A 21,815-nucleotide genomic window follows, 5' to 3' on the forward strand; every position below is an offset into this window, starting at 1 on the left:
CACAGGATGATGAGATCAATCTGCAGTGTCAGTTGGTTGAGAAACTGAAGGAGCAGATGCTGGATCAGGATGAGGTGAACTTTCTCGGACACACACTGTTCCCCTCTCTGTCTATCTCTGTTCCCCTCTCTGTCTGTATCTCTGTTCCCCTCTCTGTCTGTATCTCTGTTCCCTTCTCTGTCTGTATCTCTGTTCCTCTCTCTGTCTGTATCTCTCTTCCCCTCTCTGTCTGTATCTCTGTTCCCCTCTCTGTCTGTATCTCTGTTCCCCTCACTGTCTGTATCTCTGTTCCCCTCTCTGTCTGTATCTCTGTCTGCATCTCTGTTCCCCTCTCTGTCTGTATCTCTGTTCCCCTCTCTGTCTGTATCTCTGTCTGTATCTCTGTTCCCTCACTGTCTGTATCTCTGTTCCCCTCACTGTCTGTATCTCTGTTCCCCTCTCCGTCTGTATCTCTGTTCCCCTCACTGTCTGTATCTCTGTTCCCCTCTCTGACTGTATCTCTGTTCCCCTTTCTGACTGTATCTCTCTTCCCCTCTCTGTCTGTATCTCTGTTCCCCTCTCTGTCTGTATCTCTGTTCCCCTCACTGTCTGTATCTCTGTTCCCCTCTCTGTCTGTATCTCTGTCTCTATCTCTGTTCCTCTCTGTCTGTATCTCTGTTCCCCTCTCTGTCTGTATCTCTCTCTGTATCTCTGTTCCCCTCTCTGTCTGTATCTTTGCTCCCCTCTCTGTCTGTATCTCTGCTCCCCTCTCTGTCTGTATCTCTGTTCCCCTCTCTGTCTGTATCTCTGTTCCCTTCTCTGTCTGTATCTCTGTTTACTTCTCTGTCTGTATCTCTGTTTACTTCTCTGTCTGTATCTCTGTTCCCTTCTCTGTCTGTATCTCTGTTCCCCTCTCTGTCTGTATCTCTGTTTACTTCTCTGTCTGTATCTCTGTTCCCTTCTCTGTCTGTATCTCTGTTCCCTTCTCTGTCTGTATCTCTGCTCCCCTCTCTGTCTGTATCTCTGTTCCCTTCTCTGTCTGTATCTCTGCTCCCCTCTCTGTCTGTATCTCTTCTCCCCTCTTTGTATGTATCTCTGCTCCCCTCTCGGTCTGTATCTCTGCTCCCTTCTCTGTCTGTATCTCTGCTCCACTCTCTGTCTGTATCTCTGTTCCCCTCTCTGTCTGTATCTCTGCTCCCCTCTCGGTCTGTATCTCTGCTCCCCTCTCAGTCTGTATCTCTATTCCCCTCTCTGTCTGTATCTCTGTTCCCCTCTCTGTCTGTATCTCTGTTCCCCTCTCTGTCTGTATCTCTGCTCCCCTCTCTGTCTGTATCTCTGTTCCCCTCTCTGTCTGTAGCTCTGCTCCCCTCTCTGTCTGTATCTCTGTTCCCCTCTCTGTCTGTATCTCTGTCTGTAGCTCTGTTCCCCTCTCTGTCTGTAGCTCTGCTCCCCTCTCTGTCTGTATCTCTGTTCCCCTCTCTGTCAGTATCTCTGTCTGTAGCTCTGTTCCCCTCTCTGTCTGTATCTCTGTTCCCCTCTCTGTCTCTATCTCTGTTCCCCTCTCTGTCTGTATCTCTGTTCCCCTCTCTGTCTGTATCTCTGTCCAGGCATCTCTTGGCCACGCAAAGGTCTTCTTCACAAATGTATTGTGATTCAAATCTTGATTATCCTGAATCTAAACATGTTGGTAATATAGGTAGTATATAGTGCTCTTTGTGTTATGGACACTAGGGGGAGTAGTGGTAGAGGTTACATCTAATGGGGATTCAATGTCAGTGCATGTGCACTAGGTCTATACAGAAAGTAGTAGAATTATAACCAAGCAAACAAATAGCCTGGAATCCTCTACATATAATACCCAATATATGTGATAATCTGATACATTTGACTGTATAATCCATTTCCTACCCTTTCAGTTAGCCAACAAATCTCTTTCAATAGATCAGTTGTCATAGCAGCAGGGATGACTCTGCGCCAGTTCTAAATCTAGGACATCTGTGTGTGCCTTGTGTATGGTTGTGTACTGTATGTGTACTGTGTGTGGATATTACTTATATTGTGTGTTGTCTGTATACTGTGTTCCTACATATGATCATGTTTGTGAGGCTGTGTTTATGAGATCGTTATCACTCTCTCTCTCTCTCCAGCTGCTGGCATCTTCTCGTGGGGATGGGGACAAGGTGCAGGCAGAGCTGGGTCGTCTGCAGGTGGAGAGCAGCTGTGCCAAGACAGAGGTGAAAGAGGTGCTGCAGGCCCTGGAGGAGCTGGCCATCAACTATGACCAGAAGAGCCAGGAGGTGGAGGAGAAGGGCCTGCAGAACCAGCTGCTGGCCGACCAGTTGGCCCAGAAGATGGTGGGTCCACAGGGCATAGAAATACATGCCATAGAGTGTACAGAAAATCTACTATGAACTTCTATAAAGTCTTGTATGGATTTTTTTGCTCTACTTGAAATTACCAGAGGTCTGCCAACGTGGTGGCATTACTTAGCTGACATTTTTGCATAAGTAAATCTGTAGCCTATGTCTCTCGTTTATTCCACTCATCCCTCCCTCCCTCCTTCCATCCTGTCTGCTGTGCAGGCCAGTCTGATGGAGCTGGAGGCGGAGCTATCCCACATGCAGGAAGTGAGTGGTCAGCAGAGGAAGCGCATCGCTGACGTCCTCAACGGCCTGATGAGGGACCTAAGTGAGTTCAGCACCATCGTGGGCAACGGGGAGATCAAGCTGGTGAGTTAATTACATCTCATACTGCTCTCCTCTGGAACTGCTGAGAGGTAGAACAATTAGGTAGATTAGTAGCAGAGGAGGTTGGTGAGGGAAGGACAGCTCATAATAATGATGGAATGGAGTGAATGGAATGGTATGAAACACATCGAAAACCAGGTGTTTGATGTGTTTGAGACCATTCCATGCATTATGTTCCAGCCATTACAATGAGCCCTACCTCCCAATTTATAGGCCACCAGCCACCACTGATGGGCAGATAGAGAGGTTTTGTATACAGTATACTCTTCAGCTTAGGAGCCACCGCCCCATCATTAAAATCCACCCTGTCCGCCCCCTTTCTCATCCCTGCATCTCTCTCTCTGTGTACCTTTCTTTCAATCCCTCTCCCTCATTTTCTCTAATCTGTCATTCTCTCTCTCTCTCTCTCTCTCTCTCTCTCTCTCTCTCTCTCTCTCTCTCTCTCTCTCTCTCTGCTGTAGCCGGTGGAGATCAGCGGGGCGATCGAGGAGGAGTTCACAGTGGCCCGTCTCTACATCAGTAAGATCAAGTCGGAGGTCAAGTCCATGGTGAAGCGCTGTCGCCAGCTGGAGAACCTGCAGCTGGAGTGTCATCGCAAAATGGAGGAGACAGGCCGCGAGCTCTCCTCCTGCCAGCTCCTCATCTCACAGGTCAGCCTCCAGCTCTACTGGGCACCTCAGTATCAACATCACAACTTGCTAGAATGACTATACACAGCATATGTGTAGAAATACATAGGGTATGTTGATACCGTGTATACATACAGTAGATACACTTTACCACTGCACACTATGACAACATTCTTCCCTCATGTCATTGACAAACTTTAGAGACTTTGTACATTTTCTAAACTGTATAGATGGGAGTGTAGTGTGCCACGTCAGCTGAGTGACTCTGTTTGGGGTGTTCGCAGCATGAAGCCAAGATCCGGTCTTTGACAGAGTACATGCAGAGTGTAGAGCTAAAGAAGAGGATGCTGGAGGAGAGCCACGACTCCCTCAGCGAGGAGCTGGCCAAGCTGCAGGACCAAGGTAACACATCGCTATATACCTGTAACACACCTGTACACACCCTCCACCCTCACTTCAGCCAGGCTACAGGACCCAGGTAACACACCTGTACACACCCTCCACCCTCACTTCAGCCAGGCTACAGGACCCAGGTAACACATCGCTATATACCTGTAACACACCTGTACACACCCTCCACCCTCACTTCAGCCAGGCTACAGGACCCAGGTAACACATCGCTATATACCTGTAACACACACCCTCCACCCTCACTTCAGCCAGGCTACAGGACCCAGGTAACACACCCTCCACCCTCACTTCAGCCAGGCTACAGGACCCAGGTAACACACCTGTACACACCCTCCACCCTCACTTCAGCCAGGCTACAGGACCCAGGTAACACACCTGTACACACCCTCCACCCTCACTTCAGCCAGACTACAGGACCAAGGTAACACATCGCTATATACCTGTAACACACCTGTACACACCCTCCACCCTCACATCAGCCAGGCTACAGGACTCAGGTATCACACCTGTACACACCCTCCACCCTCACTTCAGCCAGGCTACAGGACCCAAGTAACATACCTGTACACACCCTTCACCCTCACATCAGCCAGGCTACGGGACTCAGGTAACACACCTGTACACACCCTTCACCCTCACATCAGCCAGGCTACAGGACTCAGGTAACACACCTGTACACATCATCCACCCTCATATCAGCAAGGCTACAGGACTCAGATAAAACACATGTACACATCATCCACCCTCACATCAGCCAGGCTACAGGACTCAGGTAAAACACCTGTACACATCATCCACCCTCACATCAGCCAGGCTACAGGACTCAGATAAAACACATGTACACACCCTTCACCCCCCAGGTAACACACCTGTACACACCCTTCACCCTCACATCAGCCAGGCTACATGACTCAGGTAACACACATGTACACATCATCCACCCTCACATCAGCCAGGCTACAGGACCAAGGTAACACATCGCTATATACCTGTAACACACCTGTACACACCCTCCACCCTCACATCAGCCAGGCTACAGGACTCAGGTATCACACCTGTACACACCCTCCACCCTCACTTCAGCCAGGCTACAGGACCCAAGTAACATACCTGTACACACCCTTCACCCTCACATCAGCCAGGCTACGGGACTCAGGTAACACACCTGTACACACCCTTCACCCTCACATCAGCCAGGCTACAGGACTCAGGTAACACACCTGTACACATCATCCACCCTCATATCAGCAAGGCTACAGGACTCAGATAAAACACATGTACACATCATCCACCCTCACATCAGCCAGGCTACAGGACTCAGGTAACACACCTGTACACATCATCCACCCTCACATCAGCCAGGCTACAGGACTCAGGTAACACACCTGTACACATCATCCACCCTCACATCAGCCAGGCTACAGGACTCAGATAAAACACATGTACACACCCTTCACCCCCCAGGTAACACACCTGTACACACCCTTCACCCTCACATCAGCCAGGCTACATGACTCAGGTAACACACATGTACACATCATCCACCCTCACATCAGCCAGGCTACAGGACTCAGGTATCACACCTGTACACACCCTCCACCCTCACATCAGCCAGGCTACAGGACTCAGGTATCACACCTGTACACACCCTCCACCCTCACTTCAGCCAGGCTACAGGACCCAAGTAACATACCTGTACACACCCTTCACCCTCACATCAGCCAGGCTACGGGACTCAGGTAACACACCTGTACACACCCTTCACCCTCACATCAGCCAGGCTACAGGACTCAGGTAACACACCTGTACACATCATCCACCCTCATATCAGCAAGGCTACAGGACTCAGATAAAACACATGTACACATCATCCACCCTCACATCAGCCAGGCTACAGGACTCAGGTAAAACACCTGTACACATCATCCACCCTCACATCAGCCAGGCTACAGGACTCAGATAAAACACATGTACACACCCTTCACCCCCCAGGTAACACACCTGTACACACCCTTCACCCTCACATCAGCCAGGCTACATGACTCAGGTAACACACATGTACACATCATCCACCCTCACATCAGCCAGGCTACAGGACCAAGGTAACACATCGCTATATACCTGTAACACACCTGTACACACCCTCCACCCTCACATCAGCCAGGCTACAGGACTCAGGTATCACACCTGTACACACCCTCCACCCTCACTTCAGCCAGGCTACAGGACCCAAGTAACATACCTGTACACACCCTTCACCCTCACATCAGCCAGGCTACGGGACTCAGGTAACACACCTGTACACACCCTTCACCCTCACATCAGCCAGGCTACAGGACTCAGGTAACACACCTGTACACATCATCCACCCTCATATCAGCAAGGCTACAGGACTCAGATAAAACACATGTACACATCATCCACCCTCACATCAGCCAGGCTACAGGACTCAGGTAACACACCTGTACACATCATCCACCCTCACATCAGCCAGGCTACAGGACTCAGGTAACACACCTGTACACATCATCCACCCTCACATCAGCCAGGCTACAGGACTCAGATAAAACACATGTACACACCCTTCACCCCCCAGGTAACACACCTGTACACACCCTTCACCCTCACATCAGCCAGGCTACATGACTCAGGTAACACACATGTACACATCATCCACCCTCACATCAGCCAGGCTACAGGACTCAGGTAACACACCTGTACACATCATCCACCCTCACATCAGCCAGGCTACAGGACTCAGGTAACACACATGTACACATCATCCACCCTCACATCAGCCAGGCTACAGGACTCAGGTAACACACCTGCACACATCATCCACCCTCACATCAGCCAGGCTACAGGACTCAGGTATCACACCTGTACACATCCTTCACCCTCACATCAGCCAGGCTACAGGACTCAGCTAACACACCTGTACACATCATCCACCCTCACATCAGCCAGGCTACAGGACTCAGGTATCACACCTGTACACATCCTTCACCCTCACATCAGCCAGGCTACAGGACTCAGCTAACACACCTGTACACATCATCCACCCTCACATCAGCCAGGCTCATGGACCCAGGTGGGAAAACATATCTTATAGATCTATTTCTATGTTACAGATAACTCTCTGCTTGAAGAGAAGGATGGAGAGAAGGGTGAGACTGAGGAGGGCAACGTCAAGGTAAACAAGGATTCCAATAATGCTAATTATGTCACCCAGTAATGACTGAAATAAAATGAAACCGGCAGTGTGATTTTCCTCATTGTTCGGTGGTTCAGAAGGTTCCTCGGCAGCAGGGGGAGGAGTCTCACCGTGGTCTGCACCACATGCAGATGGCCCGTCTCCGGGATGAGATCAACGAGAAGCAGAGGATCATCGATGACCTCACTGAGTCAGTGTCATCAGAACTACTGGAAGCCTCTTCATTTATGTGCCATTGATGAGATAAAACAAAACAATGATGAAAACATTCACTTTTAAAAACCTTGAACATTCAACTTTTTCACTCTCTCTCTTTTATTAAACATTTTATTATCGGTCTCTCTCTCTCTCTCAGTCATAACCAGAAGCTGCAGATTGAGTTGGCTCAGGTGCTTGCCGACTTTGACCGTCTGAAGAGCGTGGACAGCAGCAAGAGCGAGCGGCTGGAGGAGCTGTCGTAAGTCTGAACACACACATAAACACACACATAAACACACACATAAACACACACACACACACACACACACACACACACACACACACACACACACTGACACAATGTGAACTCACGTCACAGTTTAACAAAGTTAAGAAATGTGTTCTGATGAGGATGTGTTTCCTCTTCCTGTCAGATTTCTACATGAGCGCCATGAGCAGACCAAGCAGGATCTCAAAGGGTTGGAGGAGACTGTCGTGAGTGGCCCTCTCTCTCTTACCCTCCTTTCTTCCTCTTTCTCTCCCTCATTCCCCCTATACCCCTTTTCTTGTCCCATCTCCCTCTTTCTTCTCTCTCTGCTTTAGCTCTTCTTTTCTGCACCTTCTCCCTCTTTCTTCTCTCTCTGCTTTAGCTCTTATTTTCTGCACCTTCTCCCTCTTTCTTCTCTCTCTGCTTTAGATCTTATTTTCTGCACATTCTCCCTCTTTCTTCTCTCTCTGCTTTAGCTCTTATTTTCTGCACCTTCTCCCTCTTTCTTCTTTCTCTGCTTTAGCTCTTATTTTCTGCACCGTCTCCCTCTTTCTTCTCTCTCTGCTTTAGCTCTTATTTTCTGCACCTTCTCCCTCTTTCTTCTCTCTCTGCTTTAGCTCTTATTTTCTGCACCTTCTCCCTCTTTCTTCTCTCTCTGCTTTAGCTCTTATTTTCTGCACCTTCTCCCTCTTTCTTCTCTCTCTGCTTTAGCTCTTATTTTCTGCACCTTCTCCCTCTTTCTTCTCTCTCTGCTTTAGCTCTTATTTTCTGCACCTTCTCCCTCTTTCTTCTCTCTCTGCTTTAGATCTTCTTTTCTGCACATTCTCCCTCTTTCTTCTCTCTCTGCTTTAGCTCTTATTTTCTGCACCTTCTCCCTCTTTCTTCTCTCTCTGCTTTAGTTCTTATTTTCTGCACCTTCTCCCTCTTTCTTCTCTCTCTGCTTTAGCTCTTATTTTCTGCACCGTCTCCCTCTTTCTTCTCTCTCTGCTTTAGCTCTTATTTTCTGCACCTTCTCCCTCTTTCTTCTCTCTCTGCTTTAGCTCTTATTTTCTGCACCTTCTCCCTCTTTCTTCTCTCTCTGCTTTAGCTCTTATTTTCTGCACCTTCTCCGTCTTTCTTCTCTCTCTGCTTTAGCTCTTATTTTCTGCACCTTCTCCCTCTTTCTTCTCTCTCTGCTTTAGCTCTTATTTTCTGCACCTTCTCCCTCTTTCTTCTCTCTCTGCTTTAGCTCTTATTTTCTGCACCTTCTCCGTCTTTCTTCTCTCTCTGCTTTAGCTCTTATTTTCTGCACCTTCTCCCTCTTTCTTCTCTCTCTGCTTTAGCTCTTATTTTCTGCACCTTCTCCGTCTTTCTTCTCTCTCTGCTTTAGCTCTTATTTTCTGCACCTTCTCCCTCTTTCTTCTCTCTCTGCTTTAGCTCTTATTTTCTGCACATTCTCCCTCTTTCTTCTCTCTCTGCTTTAGCTCTTATTTTCTGCACATTCTCCCTCTTTCTTCTCTCTCTGCTTTAGCTCTTATTTTCTGCACCTTCTCCGTCTTTCTTCTCTCTCTGCTTTAGCTCTTATTTTCTGCACCTTCTCCCTCTTTCTTCTCTCTCTGCTTTAGCTCTTATTTTCTGCACCTTCTCCCTCTTTCTTCTCTCTCTGCTTTAGCTCTTATTTTCTGCACCTTCTCCCTCTTTCTTCTCTCTCTGCTTTAGCTCTTATTTTCTGCACCTTCTCCCTCTTTCTTCTCTCTCTGCTTTAGCTCTTATTTTCTGCACCTTCTCCCTCTTTCTTCTCTCTCTGCTTTAGATCTTATTTTCTGCACCTTCTCCCTCTTTCTTCTTTCTCTGCTTTAGCTCTTATTTTCTGCACCGTCTCCCTCTTTCTTCTCTCTCTGCTTTAGCTCTTATTTTCTGCACCTTCTCCCTCTTTCTTCTCTCTCTGCTTTAGCTCTTATTTTCTGCACCTTCTCCCTCTTTCTTCTCTCTCTGCTTTAGCTCTTATTTTCTGCACCTTCTCCCTCTTTCTTCTCTCTCTGCTTTAGCTCTTATTTTCTGCACCTTCTCCCTCTTTCTTCTCTCTCTGCTTTAGCTCTTATTTTCTGCACCTTCTCCCTCTTTCTTCTCTCTCTGCTTTAGATCTTCTTTTCTGCACATTCTCCCTCTTTCTTCTCTCTCTGCTTTAGCTCTTATTTTCTGCACCTTCTCCCTCTTTCTTCTCTCTCTGCTTTAGTTCTTATTTTCTGCACCTTCTCCCTCTTTCTTCTCTCTCTGCTTTAGCTCTTATTTTCTGCACCGTCTCCCTCTTTCTTCTCTCTCTGCTTTAGCTCTTATTTTCTGCACCTTCTCCCTCTTTCTTCTCTCTCTGCTTTAGCTCTTATTTTCTGCACCTTCTCCCTCTTTCTTCTCTCTCTGCTTTAGCTCTTATTTTCTGCACCTTCTCCGTCTTTCTTCTCTCTCTGCTTTAGCTCTTATTTTCTGCACCTTCTCCCTCTTTCTTCTCTCTCTGCTTTAGCTCTTATTTTCTGCACCTTCTCCCTCTTTCTTCTCTCTCTGCTTTAGCTCTTATTTTCTGCACCTTCTCCGTCTTTCTTCTCTCTCTGCTTTAGCTCTTATTTTCTGCACCTTCTCCCTCTTTCTTCTCTCTCTGCTTTAGCTCTTATTTTCTGCACCTTCTCCGTCTTTCTTCTCTCTCTGCTTTAGCTCTTATTTTCTGCACCTTCTCCCTCTTTCTTCTCTCTCTGCTTTAGCTCTTATTTTCTGCACATTCTCCCTCTTTCTTCTCTCTCTGCTTTAGCTCTTATTTTCTGCACATTCTCCCTCTTTCTTCTCTCTCTGCTTTAGCTCTTATTTTCTGCACCTTCTCCGTCTTTCTTCTCTCTCTGCTTTAGCTCTTATTTTCTGCACCTTCTCCCTCTTTCTTCTCTCTCTGCTTTAGCTCTTATTTTCTGCACCTTCTCCCTCTTTCTTCTCTCTCTGCTTTAGCTCTTATTTTCTGCACCTTCTCCCTCTTTCTTCTCTCTCTGCTTTAGCTCTTATTTTCTGCACCTTCTCCGTCTTTCTTCTCTCTCTGCTTTAGCTCTTATTTTCTGCACCTTCTCCCTCTTTCTTCTCTCTCTGCTTTAGCTCTTATTTTCTGCACCTTCTCCCTCTTTCTTCTCTCTCTGCTTTAGCTCTTATTTTCTGCACCTTCTCCCTCTTTCTTCTCTCTCTGCTTTAGCTCTTATTTTCTGCACCTTCTCCCTCTTTCTTCTCTCTCTGCTTTAGCTCTTATTTTCTGCACCTTCTCCCTCTTTTTCCTTATTTGACTTATTTTCTTCTACATCTTTGTTTTTCAGGCCCGGGAGCTCCAGACCCTCCACAACCTGCGCAAGCTGTTCGTTCAAGACCTCACGTCGCGGGTTAAAAAAGTGAGTGAGAGATGGAGAAAGAAAGACAGAATATAACCCTATTAATAACTATGAAGGGTACGAAGCCCCCCTTTCCTCTCTCTCTCTGTTCCTCCCTTCATTCTTACACAGAGTACCGAAATGGAACCTGATGATAGTGGGGGGTCTTGCACCCAGAAACAGAAGATTTCCTTTCTTGAGAATAACCTGGACCAGCTTACAAAGGTTCACAAACAGGTGAGAGCCTCACAGGATAAACGTGTTGTCTGACTTGTTTTGAAAAAGTAAAACCTAACCAGAAACCTCTCTCCAGCTCTAAGTGTGAACACCTCACAACCCAGCATCGTCCCTTTCCCCCTTGCACAGTCAACTCTCTACCCTTCCCACTGGGCACAGATGTGAATTCAACGCCTGTTCCACATTGGTTCAATGTCATTTAGTTGAGATGATGAGGAAACAACGTTGATTCAACCAGTTTGTGCACAGTGGGTTGGCTCCTCTTGGCTCTGTTTCACTCACTCTTTTTTCACCTCTTGTCCTTGTGCTGTTTTGTGTGTGTGGGCATGGATGTGTGTTTGTGTGTGTCTTTGTGTGTTTGTTTCATGGGTTTCTGTTGTTGTTATTATTGTTGTTGTGTGCATTGAGAGCACACCCTGCAGATGATGGAGTGTTACGGACAGGTACAGGCCCTCGCTTCTCCTTCGCCTCCATGCATCCCTTTTTCTTCTTCATATTTTCAACCTAAAACTTCCCTCTGCTTTGGGCACTATCCATTAGGCTTCTAAAGGGACACAAACTCGATGCTTCCTTAACACTCTTTCTATGCATGCAATATTTTTTATGAATCTGAGAGATGTTTGAAAGAGAAAAAGAGTGAGTTGTATGTGAGTGCTCGTGTGATACAATACTCACAAAGATGTTGTCACGTGTTATCTGACTGGTTTTTAGCTGTTTTAGTCTGGCATGAACCAAAAGAAGAGGAAAGGTTTCACAGTATATTTACTAGAGGTCGACCGATTATGATTTTTCAACGCCGATACAGATTATTGGAGGACCAAAAAAACGCCGATACCGATTCATAAAAAAAACAAAACAATTGCAATAATGACAATTACAACAATACTGAATGAACACTTTTATTTTAACTTAATATAATACATCAATAAAATCAATTTAACCTCAAATAAATAATGAAGCATGTTCAATTTGGTTTAAATAATGCAAAAACAAAGTGTTGGAGAAGAAAGTAAAAGTGCAATATGTGCTATGTAAAAAAGCTAACGTTTCAGTTCCTTGCTCAGAACATGAGAACATATCAAAGCTGGTGGTTCCTTTTAACATGAGACTTCAATATTCCCAGGTAAGAAGTTTTAGGCTGTAGTTATTATAGGAATATGTCTCTCTATGCCATTTGTATTTCATATACCTTTGACTATTGAATGTTCTTATTGGCACTATAGTATTGCCAGTGTAACAATATAGCTTCCGTCCCTCTCCTCGCCCCAGGGACACATCGACCACAGCCATCCTCGAAGCATCGTTAACCATCGCTCCACAAAAGCCGCGGCCCTTGCAGAGCAAGGGGAACAACTACTTCAAGGTCTCAGAGCGAGTGATGTCACCCTGCTAACTAGCTAGTCATTTCACATCGGTTACACTGGCCTAATCTCAGGAGTTGATAGGCTTGAAGTCATAAACAGCTCAATGCTTGAAGCACAGCGAAGAGCTTCTGGCAAATGCACGGAAGTGCTGTTTGAATGAATGCTTACGAACCTGCTGTTGCCTCCCACTGCTCAGTCAGACTGCTCCATCAAATATCAAATCATAGACTTAATTATAACATGATAACATTCAGAAATACGAGCCTTAGGTCATTAATATGGTCAAATCCGGAAACTATCATTTCGAAAACAAAATGTTTATTCTTTCAGTGAAATACGGAACCGTTCCGTATTTTATCTAACGGGTGACATCCCTAAGTCTAAATATTACTTTTAAATTGCACAAACTTCAATGTTATGTCATAATTATGTACAATTCTGGCAAATTAATTACGGTCTTTATTAGGAAGAAATGGTCTTCACATAGTTCGCAATGAGCCAGGCGGCCCAAACTACTGCATATACTCTGCTTGCACGGAACGCAAGAGAAGTGACACAATTTCCCTAGTTAAAATAAATTCATGTTAGCAGGCAATATTAACTAAATATGCAGGTTTAAAAATATATACTTGTGTATTGATTTTAAAGAAAGGCATTGATGTTTATGGTTAGGTACATTGGTGCAACGACAGCGCTTTTTTCGCGAATGCGCTTGTTAAATCATCACCCGTTTGGCGAAGTAGGCTGTGATTCAATGATAAATTAACAGGCACCGCATCAATTATATTCAACATAGGACAAGCTAGATAAACTAGTAATATCATCAACCACCTGTAGTTAACTAGTGATTATGTTAAGATTGATTGTTTTTTATAAGATAAGTTTAATGCTAGCTAGCAACTTACAGTGGCTTCTTGCTGCACTCGCATAACAGGTAGTCAGCCTGCCACGCAGTCTCCACATGGAGTGCAATGTAATCGGCCATAATCGGTGTCCAAAACTGCCTATTACCGATTGTTATGAAAACTTGAAATCGGCCCAAATTAATTGGCCATAGATTAATCGGTCAACCTCTAATATTTACCTTTGAATGATATCATGATTTTATGCTAAGGGATATGAGAGAAGAAACATTTCAATTCAAAATTCTTATGTGATACAAGATATTCAGAGGACACAAAAAATATTGAAAGAAAACTTGCTCATGTGGGTAAATTTAACATTTGGGGAGTCATAAACGCATAGTTTTATGCCAAGGTCAGTATCCAGTCTCCTCTCCTTCCCTGTTGTTAATACAATCTCCTTTTCCCCTTATTACCCAGTCTCATCCCACCCCTCTCTTACCTTATCCATCCCTGATCAATAAATATTCAGGCAACAAATCTCTCTTCCCTTGTGTCACTCTTATTTCTTCTCACTTCCTCTCTTCTCTCTCTCTCTCTCTCTCTCTTTCTTTCTGTATTTCTCTGTAGCTGGTTCGTGACAATGCAGATCTGCGCTGTGAGCTTCCAAAGTTGGAGAAACGTCTTCGGTCTACTGCTGAGAGAGTTAAGGCCCTGGAGACGGCACTGAGGGACGCCAAGGAGGGCGCCATGATCGACAGGCGTCGCTACCAGCAGGAAGTGGACCGCATCAAAGACGCCATGAGAACCAAGAACACTCTGAGACGCCCCCATGCAGCACAGATCGGTAGCGCACCCACCCCAAATACAGTTCTACTGACTGTGCTGACGTGTCCTCTGTTTATGGATGGAGAGCTTCATAGACAGTCACTGATAAATAGAATACATGATCGGAATGACACAGAACATTTTGAAGATAAAATAGGCGCTTAGACATGGGTCAAATATAGCTATTTTAAGTAACAGGTGGTATATATATATATATGTTTTTTTTTAAACATAATTTACCTCTGTATTGTAATACTGATTGATTGGCCTCTGTGTTACCCTGCAGCCAAACCAGTGCGCCCGAAGCAGCTGCCAGTGTGCTCTCCTACCAACCCTTTCTACACACATGTCAGTGAGCCGGCCAACACCTACTGTAATGCCCTGTTCCAGAGTGCCATCACAGAACAGACCACCGTACCTAACTCTCAGCTCAGCTCCGTCCAGACAAACATGTGAGTCCCATCTCACACACTCATATATATATAGATCAATCCTTTAAGTAAATTTAGCTTTGAATAATTTACTTTTATTGGTGTGTTATTAGACTCAGGAGTGACTGTGTTCTAATGTCTATGTTAAGCAGAGTGTCCACAGGACTGGTTAACAGAGCAGTCAACCCCACAGACATGCTCGAGTCTTACCCACTCAACATAGACAGGGATAACGGTGAGTACCAGAGCCATACAGTTCACCCATCACCCACACCAACAGTTCTGGTTTTTACTGTATATTACATTTTACCATGGTTAAAAGCTTGTAATTAAGTAATTGAATGTCAGAAAAAAATATAGTAAAAACTTTAGACACACCTTCTCATTCAAGGGTTTTTCTTTATTTTTTTTTACTATTTTCTACATTGTAGAATAATAGTGAAGACATTAAAACTCTACAATAACACACGTGTTTGAGCCAATCAGTTGTGTTGTGACAAGGTAGGGGTGATAATCAGAAGATAGCCCTATTTGTGAAAAGACCAAGTCCATATTATGGCAAGAACAGCTCAAATAAGCAAAGAGAAATGACAGTCCATCATTACTTTAAGACATGAAGGTCAGTCAATCAGGAAAATGCTAAGAACTTTGAAAGTTTCAAGTGCAGTCACAAAAACCACCAAGCGCTATAATGAAACTGGCTCTCATGAGGACCGCCACAGGAAAGGAAGACCCAGTGACCTCTGCTGCAGAGGATAAATTCATTAGAGTTATCAGCCTCAGAGATTGCAGACGCATCTCAACATCAACTGATGAGCTAAATTCCATCTATGCTCGCTTTGAGGCAAGTAACACTGAAACATGCATGAGAGCATCAGCTGTTCCGGAGGACTGTGTGATCACGCTCTCCGTAGCCGATGTGAGTAAGACCTTTAAACAGGTCAACATTTCCAAGGCCGCAGGGCCAGATGGATTACCAGGATGTGTACTTCGAGCATGCGCTGACCAACTGGCAAGAGTCTTCACTTACATTTTCAATCTGTCCCTGACTGAGTCTGTAATACCAACATTTTTTAAAGCATGTGCCCAAGAACACTAAGGTAACCCACCTAAATGACTACCGACCTGTAGCACTCACGTCTGTAGCCATGAAGTGCTTTGAAAGGCTGGTCATGGCTCACATCAACACCATTATCCCAAAAACCCTAGACCCAATCCAATTTGCATACCGACCCAACAGATCCACAGATGAGGCAATGTCTATTGCACTCAACACTGCCATTTCCCACCTGGACACTGCCCGTTCCCACCTCAACACTGCCCTTTCCCACCAAAGGAACACCTATGTGAGAATGCTATTCATTGACTACAGCTCAGCATTCAACACCATAGTGCCCTCAAAGCTCATCGCTAAGCTAAGGACCCTGGGACTAAACACATCCGCCACGCTGATCCTAAACACGGGGGCCCCTCAGGGGTGTGTCCTTTACTCCCTGAACACTCATGACTGCATGGCCAGGCACGACTCCAACACCATCATCAAGTTTGCCGATGACACAACAGTGGTAGGCCTGATCACTGACAACGATGAGACAGCCTATTGGGAGGAGGTCAGAGACCTGGTCTTGTTGTGCCAGGACAACAACCTCTCCCTCAACGTGATGAAGACAAAGGAGATGATTGTGGACTACAGGAAAAGGATGACCGAGCACGCGCCCATTCTCATCGATGGGGCTGTAGTGGAGCAGGTTGTGAGCTTCAAGTTCCTTGGTGTCCACACCCCCAACAAACTATCATGGTCCAAACACACTAAGACAGTCGTGAAGAGGGCACGACAAAGCCTATTCCCCCCCAGGAGACTGAAAATATTTGTCATTGGTCCTCAGATCCTCCAAGGTTTCTATAGCTGCACCATCGAGAGCATGACTGGTTGCATCATTGCCTGGTATGGCAACTGTTCGGCCTCCGACCGCAAGGCACTACAGAGGGTAGTGCGTACGGCCCAGTACATCACTGGGGCCAAGCTTCCTACCATCCAGGACCTCTATACTAGGCAGTGTCAGAGGAAGGCCCTAAAAATTGTCAAAGACTCCAGCCACCCTAGTGATAGACTGTTCTCTCTGCTACCGCACGGCAAGCGGTACCGGAGTACCAAATCTAGGTCCAAAAGGCTTCTTAAAAGCTTCTACCCCCAAGCCATAAGACTCCTGAACAGCTAAGGTCTACCAGACCCATCTTTTACGCTGCTGCTACTCTCTGTTTATTACCTATGCATAGTCACTTTAACTCTACCTACATGTACATATTACCTCAACTACCTCGACTAACCGGTGCCCCCGCACATTGACTCTGTTCCGGTACCCCCTGTATATAGCCTCGCTATTGTTATTTTACTGCTGCTGTTTAATTATTTGTTACTTTTATTTTCTACTTATCTATTTTTTTTTACTTAACACTTCTTTTTCTTAAAACTGCATTGTTGGTTAAGGGCTTGTAAGTAAGCATTTCACTGTTGTATTCGGCGCATGTGACAAATGTATTTGTTCAGAGGAGACGTGAATCAGGCCTTCATGGTCCAATTGCTACAAAGAAACCACTACTAGAAGACACCAATAAGAAGAAGAGACTTACTTGGGCCAAGCAACGAGCAATGGAAATCTGTCCTTTGACTCCAAATCTGAGTCCAACCGATGTGTCTATTTGAGACGCTGAGTAGGTGAATGGATGGTCTCCACATGTGTGGTTCCCACGTGAAGCATGGATGAGGAGGTCTGATGGTGTGTGCGTGCTTTGCTGGTGACACTGATCTTTAGAATTCAAGGCACACTTAACCAGCATGGCTACCACAGCGATACGCCATCCCATCTAATTTGCGCTTAGTGGGACTATCATTTGTTTTTCAACAGAACAATGACCCAACACACTTCCAGTCTGTGTAAGGGATATTTGACAAAGAAAGGGAGTGATGGAGTGCTGCATCAGATGACCTGGCCTCCACAATCACCTGACCTCAACACAATTATTATTTTATTTTTTTACCTTTCTTTAACTAGGCAAGTCAGTTAAGAACAAATCCTTATTTACAATGACGGCCTAGGAACAGTGGGTTAACTGCCTTTTTACCTTGTCAGCTACGGGATTCGCAACCTTTCGTTTACTGGTCCAATGCTCTAACCACTAGGCTACCTGCTGCCGCAATTTCTAATCATCTTTAGCAATTGAGATGGTTTGGGATGAGTTGGACCGCAGAATGAAGGAAAAGCAGCAAACAAGTGCTCAGCATATGTGGGAACTCCATCAAGACTGTTGGAAAAGCATTCCAGGTGAAGCTGGTTGAGAGAATGCCAAGAGTGTGCAAAGCTTTCATTAAGGCAAAGGGTGGCAACTTTGAAGTACTTTGTTTCACACTTTTTTTGGTTACTACATGATTCCATATGTGTTATTTCATAGTTTTGATATCTTCGCTATTATTCTACAATGTAGAAAATAGTAAAAAATAAAGAAAATCCCTTGAATGAGTAGGTGTCCAAACTTTTGACTGGTACAGTATATACAGTGTGTTCAAAAAGTATTCAGACTCCTTGACTTTTTCCATGTTTTGTTACTTTACAGCCTTATACCCTCATGAACCTACATACAATATCCCATAATGACAAAGCAAAAACAGGTTTTGAAAATTTTAGCAAATGTATAAAAAATATTACATTTACATAAATATTCAAACCCTTTATTCAGTACTTTGTTGAAGCACCTTTGGCAGCGATTACAGCCTAAATTATTCTTGGGTATGACGCTACAAGCTTGGCACACCTGTACTTGGGGAGTTTCTCCCATTCTTCTCTGCAGATCCTCACAAGCTCTGTCAGGTTGGATGGGGAGCGTCGCTGCACAGCTATTTTCAGGTCTCTCCAGAGATGCTCAATTGGGTTCAAGTCTGGGCTCTGGCTGGGCTACACAAGGATATTCAGAGACTTATCCCGAAGCCACTCCTGTGTTGTCTTGGCTGTGTGCTTAAGGTCGTTGTCCTGTTGGAAGGTGAACCTTCGCCCCAGTCTGAGGTCCTGAGCGCTCTGGAGCAGGTTTTCATCAAGGGTCGCTCTGTACTTTACTCTATTAATCTTTCTCTCGATCCTAACTAGTCCCCCAGTCCCTGCCGTTGAAAAACATCCCCACAGTATGATGCTGCAACCTTTATGCTTGTCTTTTGGAAAACTCCAAGCAGCCTGTCATGTGCCTTCTACTCCGTCTGGCCAATCTACCATGATTGATGGAGTGCTGCAGAGATGGTTATCCTTCTGGAAGGTTCTCCAATCGCCACAGAGGAACTCTGGAGCTCTGTCAGAGTGACCATCGGGTTCTTGGTAACCTCCCTGACCAAGGCTCTTCTCCCCCAATTGCTCAGTTTGGCTGGGGGGCCAGCTCTAGGAAGAGTCTTGGTGGTTATTAACTTCTTCCATTTAATAATGATGGAGTACACTGTGTTCTTGGGTACATTCAATGCTGCAGACATGTTTTGGTACCCTTCCCCAGGTCTGTGTCCCGACACAATCCTGTATCTGATCTCTACGGACAATTCCTTTGACCTCATGGCTTGGTTTTTGCTCTGACATGCACTATCAACTGTGGGACTTTATATAGACAGGCATGTATCTTTCCAAATCATGTCCAATCAATTCAATTTACCACAGGTGGACTCCAAGTTGTAGAAATGGATTAAGGATGATCAATGGAAACAGGATGCACCAAAGCTCAATTTGGAGTCTCTCAGCAAAGGGTCAGAATACTAATGTAAATTGTTGCTGATATTGATATTTAATACATTTGCTAGAATAAAAAAAAAACTGTTTTCCCTTTGTCATTATGGGGTATTGTGGGTAGATTTCTGAGGATTATTTTATTTAATACATTTTAGAATAAGGCTGTACCGTAACAAAATGTGGAAAAGGGGAAGGGGTCTGAATACTTTCCGAAGGCACTGTACAGTATATACACACTAATCCTAATTATTCCCTGTTATATTCATGAACAGGAAACACCGTAGACATCAATGACAACAGGTAAGCATATCTGTATATTGTAAAAGCATTACAAAGAGACTAATATTACTCCCACTTCTACCTCTGTTACTCTATTATTACTACTACTACCAGTGCTACTTCTCCCACTCTACAGTACTGAACAGTGTAGTGTGTGTCTGCAGGAGTGATGGGCACTGTGGCAGTGAGGTGGAGGACCCAGGCAGACTGTACATCATTCAGCAGGAGACTGCTGCAAGTTAATGCCATGGTAAATAACGCGCACGCACACAGGTGCAAACACACATTAACTCTCTCATCAGACGCATTGTTTACATTCACAACAAATGATGAATTCAATATACATGTTGAAGGATGAATTCCTACTCCTTGTTTGGAATGCATCTCCTAACGACCTATTTCCTTTTCTTTCCACAGGTGACCAAATACTGTATTTAGGACCGCTCCCATATATTTGCATGCAGCCGTCTAGGTTCCCTCCCCCTGCACCCATACCTGGCCACGGATTCTCCCCTGTAGTCCCAAGCTCAGCCCCATGCTCCCAATGGCGACCACCCTCACACTCCTGTGATTAGAACACATCGTAATGTATACTCCTGTAGAGGTATTGACCAGCACTGTTTCTGTGTATGTACAGTTCTACTTTACTCGACAGTGGCATCATAATGCTGACCTATAGCACCGTCATAACCATGCCCTGGCGCCTCTCCTATAAGACGTTATGCCAGCCTACAACAAAGGATCTCACTCTGCATGTTGCCCAGCTAGCTGAGTAGCCAACTAAATCTGTGCATGTTTCATGACAGTGTTACTCAATTTGCTTTTAACTGTCATGAACCACCACGGTGGTATTGACAGATGTCATGTAGAGTTTATGATGCTGTTGTATTAGATGTATGATGTCATTGTCCAGTCAGTACTGAGGCATGTGGAACTCAGCCATGCCCTATGCCCTTTAGAGTCTAACCCAGCCTTAATAATAATGACAGCTGATTTCACATGATCATAACATGCAGTCATGTGTGTACATATATAGAAGTACAGTATCTGTGTATTTACTACCTCTAGATCTACTGATACAACTTATCAACTTAAATCATTATTCCAACATGTTGTTATATTAGTGGATTGTAAGGCAGTGAAGGGAGCTGTTATGTCCTGTCAACTGATTTGTTTGTACAAAGATTCCTCCTCCTTAACATCATGAAGTAAGGTATGATGTTATTGATGAGATAGTCACATCTCTATTTTAAAATGGTACCCCTTCTACCTGCTCTGTGTATTCTGTTATAGGGCACAACATCCTGCCAACATTTCCCAACCCCTATAAAAAAAAACATTATTCAATATACCACAAAACACCTTCTGGATGTGTTTTTAAACTGCTCCTAACCGAGCTGCCACCAGTATGGGGTTTGAAAGCATTTTATTTGATTGTAACAGTGGCATGTTAGTAATGGCAGCTTACCAATGTGAACTTTACATGGTCCTGTGCTCTGCTGTGTTTTCTCAGTCAGAATCCTGATCAACCAATCGGGACAGAGAAAACCAGCAGCTGCTGGAGCTGTGATTGGGAGACCAAGGTCTTTTGACAAGTACTGTACAGTAGAGTTGGTTCACTAACTAGCCGGACTGTACAGTGTTTACTTCAGGTCTACCTAACAGACACTATGACCTAGAATTTGGCCTACTAATGACTGACACCTACAGCACCTCAGGATCTCTGATTGATAACATTGTGTTGTGGGGCCAGGGCCACCTATATCTTTCAAATCCTTTTGGCTGCATAATTGCTAATTACTGAAGAAAGTGATGAGATAAAGTAACAGTTTGAAAAACTCATTATCCCCTCCACTTGGATAAATTAAAGACTGAATTATTTCAAACGAGACCTGCCCCCAACGATTATTTAGATTCCCATTTGAGGTCATTTTTGGATGTAACAAGTTTGAGAAATTGTACAAGATATTCGACTGTCTGACTTTAGCATATCTAAAATATGTGATAATATTGTTAAACTTGTAAGTATAACAGCATATCATTATGTAGTAAAATGAAAAAAATTACACACATAATATTACTTTGTTAGGGAACCATAATGTGTACTGTATGTATTTATATATTTCTGTAGGCCTATATGCTCATTGTGTGATTCATTGTGCGACATGCATATTTTTGTATATACTCATTAAAATATGTGAATCATTATGTTGTAGTTGGCAGAAATAAACCCTTACAGAAATAAGTTCATAGAAGAAAA

The 21,815-nt window shown here is 44.7% G+C and overlaps 1 protein-coding gene across 4 annotated transcripts in view; it reads left to right on the forward strand.

Moving 5' to 3' along the window:
• Positions 1-21,815, forward strand: part of LOC110492358 (kinesin heavy chain) — a 28,989-nt gene extending 7,174 nt beyond the window's left edge. Inside the window, exons 13-29 of one of the 4 annotated variants that reach the window (XM_036947340.2) lie at positions 6-74; positions 2,127-2,333; positions 2,562-2,708; positions 3,188-3,376; positions 3,640-3,757; positions 6,898-6,959; positions 7,058-7,170; positions 7,336-7,437; positions 7,613-7,673; positions 10,767-10,838; positions 10,950-11,054; positions 13,891-14,107; positions 14,375-14,540; positions 14,669-14,754; positions 19,549-19,576; positions 19,720-19,805; positions 19,973-21,815. In XM_036947340.2, the coding sequence (XP_036803235.2) occupies positions 6-74; positions 2,127-2,333; positions 2,562-2,708; positions 3,188-3,376; positions 3,640-3,757; positions 6,898-6,959; positions 7,058-7,170; positions 7,336-7,437; positions 7,613-7,673; positions 10,767-10,838; positions 10,950-11,054; positions 13,891-14,107; positions 14,375-14,540; positions 14,669-14,754; positions 19,549-19,576; positions 19,720-19,798 (1,821 nt within the window). In that variant the 3' untranslated portion in view covers positions 19,799-19,805; positions 19,973-21,815. The remainder of the gene's footprint in view (positions 1-5; positions 75-2,126; positions 2,334-2,561; positions 2,709-3,187; positions 3,377-3,639; positions 3,758-6,897; positions 6,960-7,057; positions 7,171-7,335; positions 7,438-7,612; positions 7,674-10,766; positions 10,839-10,949; positions 11,055-13,890; positions 14,108-14,374; positions 14,541-14,668; positions 14,755-19,548; positions 19,577-19,719; positions 19,806-19,972) is intronic. The other 3 variants (XM_036947341.2, XM_036947342.2, XM_090203506.1) reach the window with 3 other exon arrangements.

This window comes from Oncorhynchus mykiss, chromosome 16 (assembly GCF_057628025.1).
Source record: "Oncorhynchus mykiss isolate SJ-2025 chromosome 16, ASM5762802v1, whole genome shotgun sequence".
Taxonomy (NCBI): domain Eukaryota; kingdom Metazoa; phylum Chordata; class Actinopteri; order Salmoniformes; family Salmonidae; genus Oncorhynchus; species Oncorhynchus mykiss.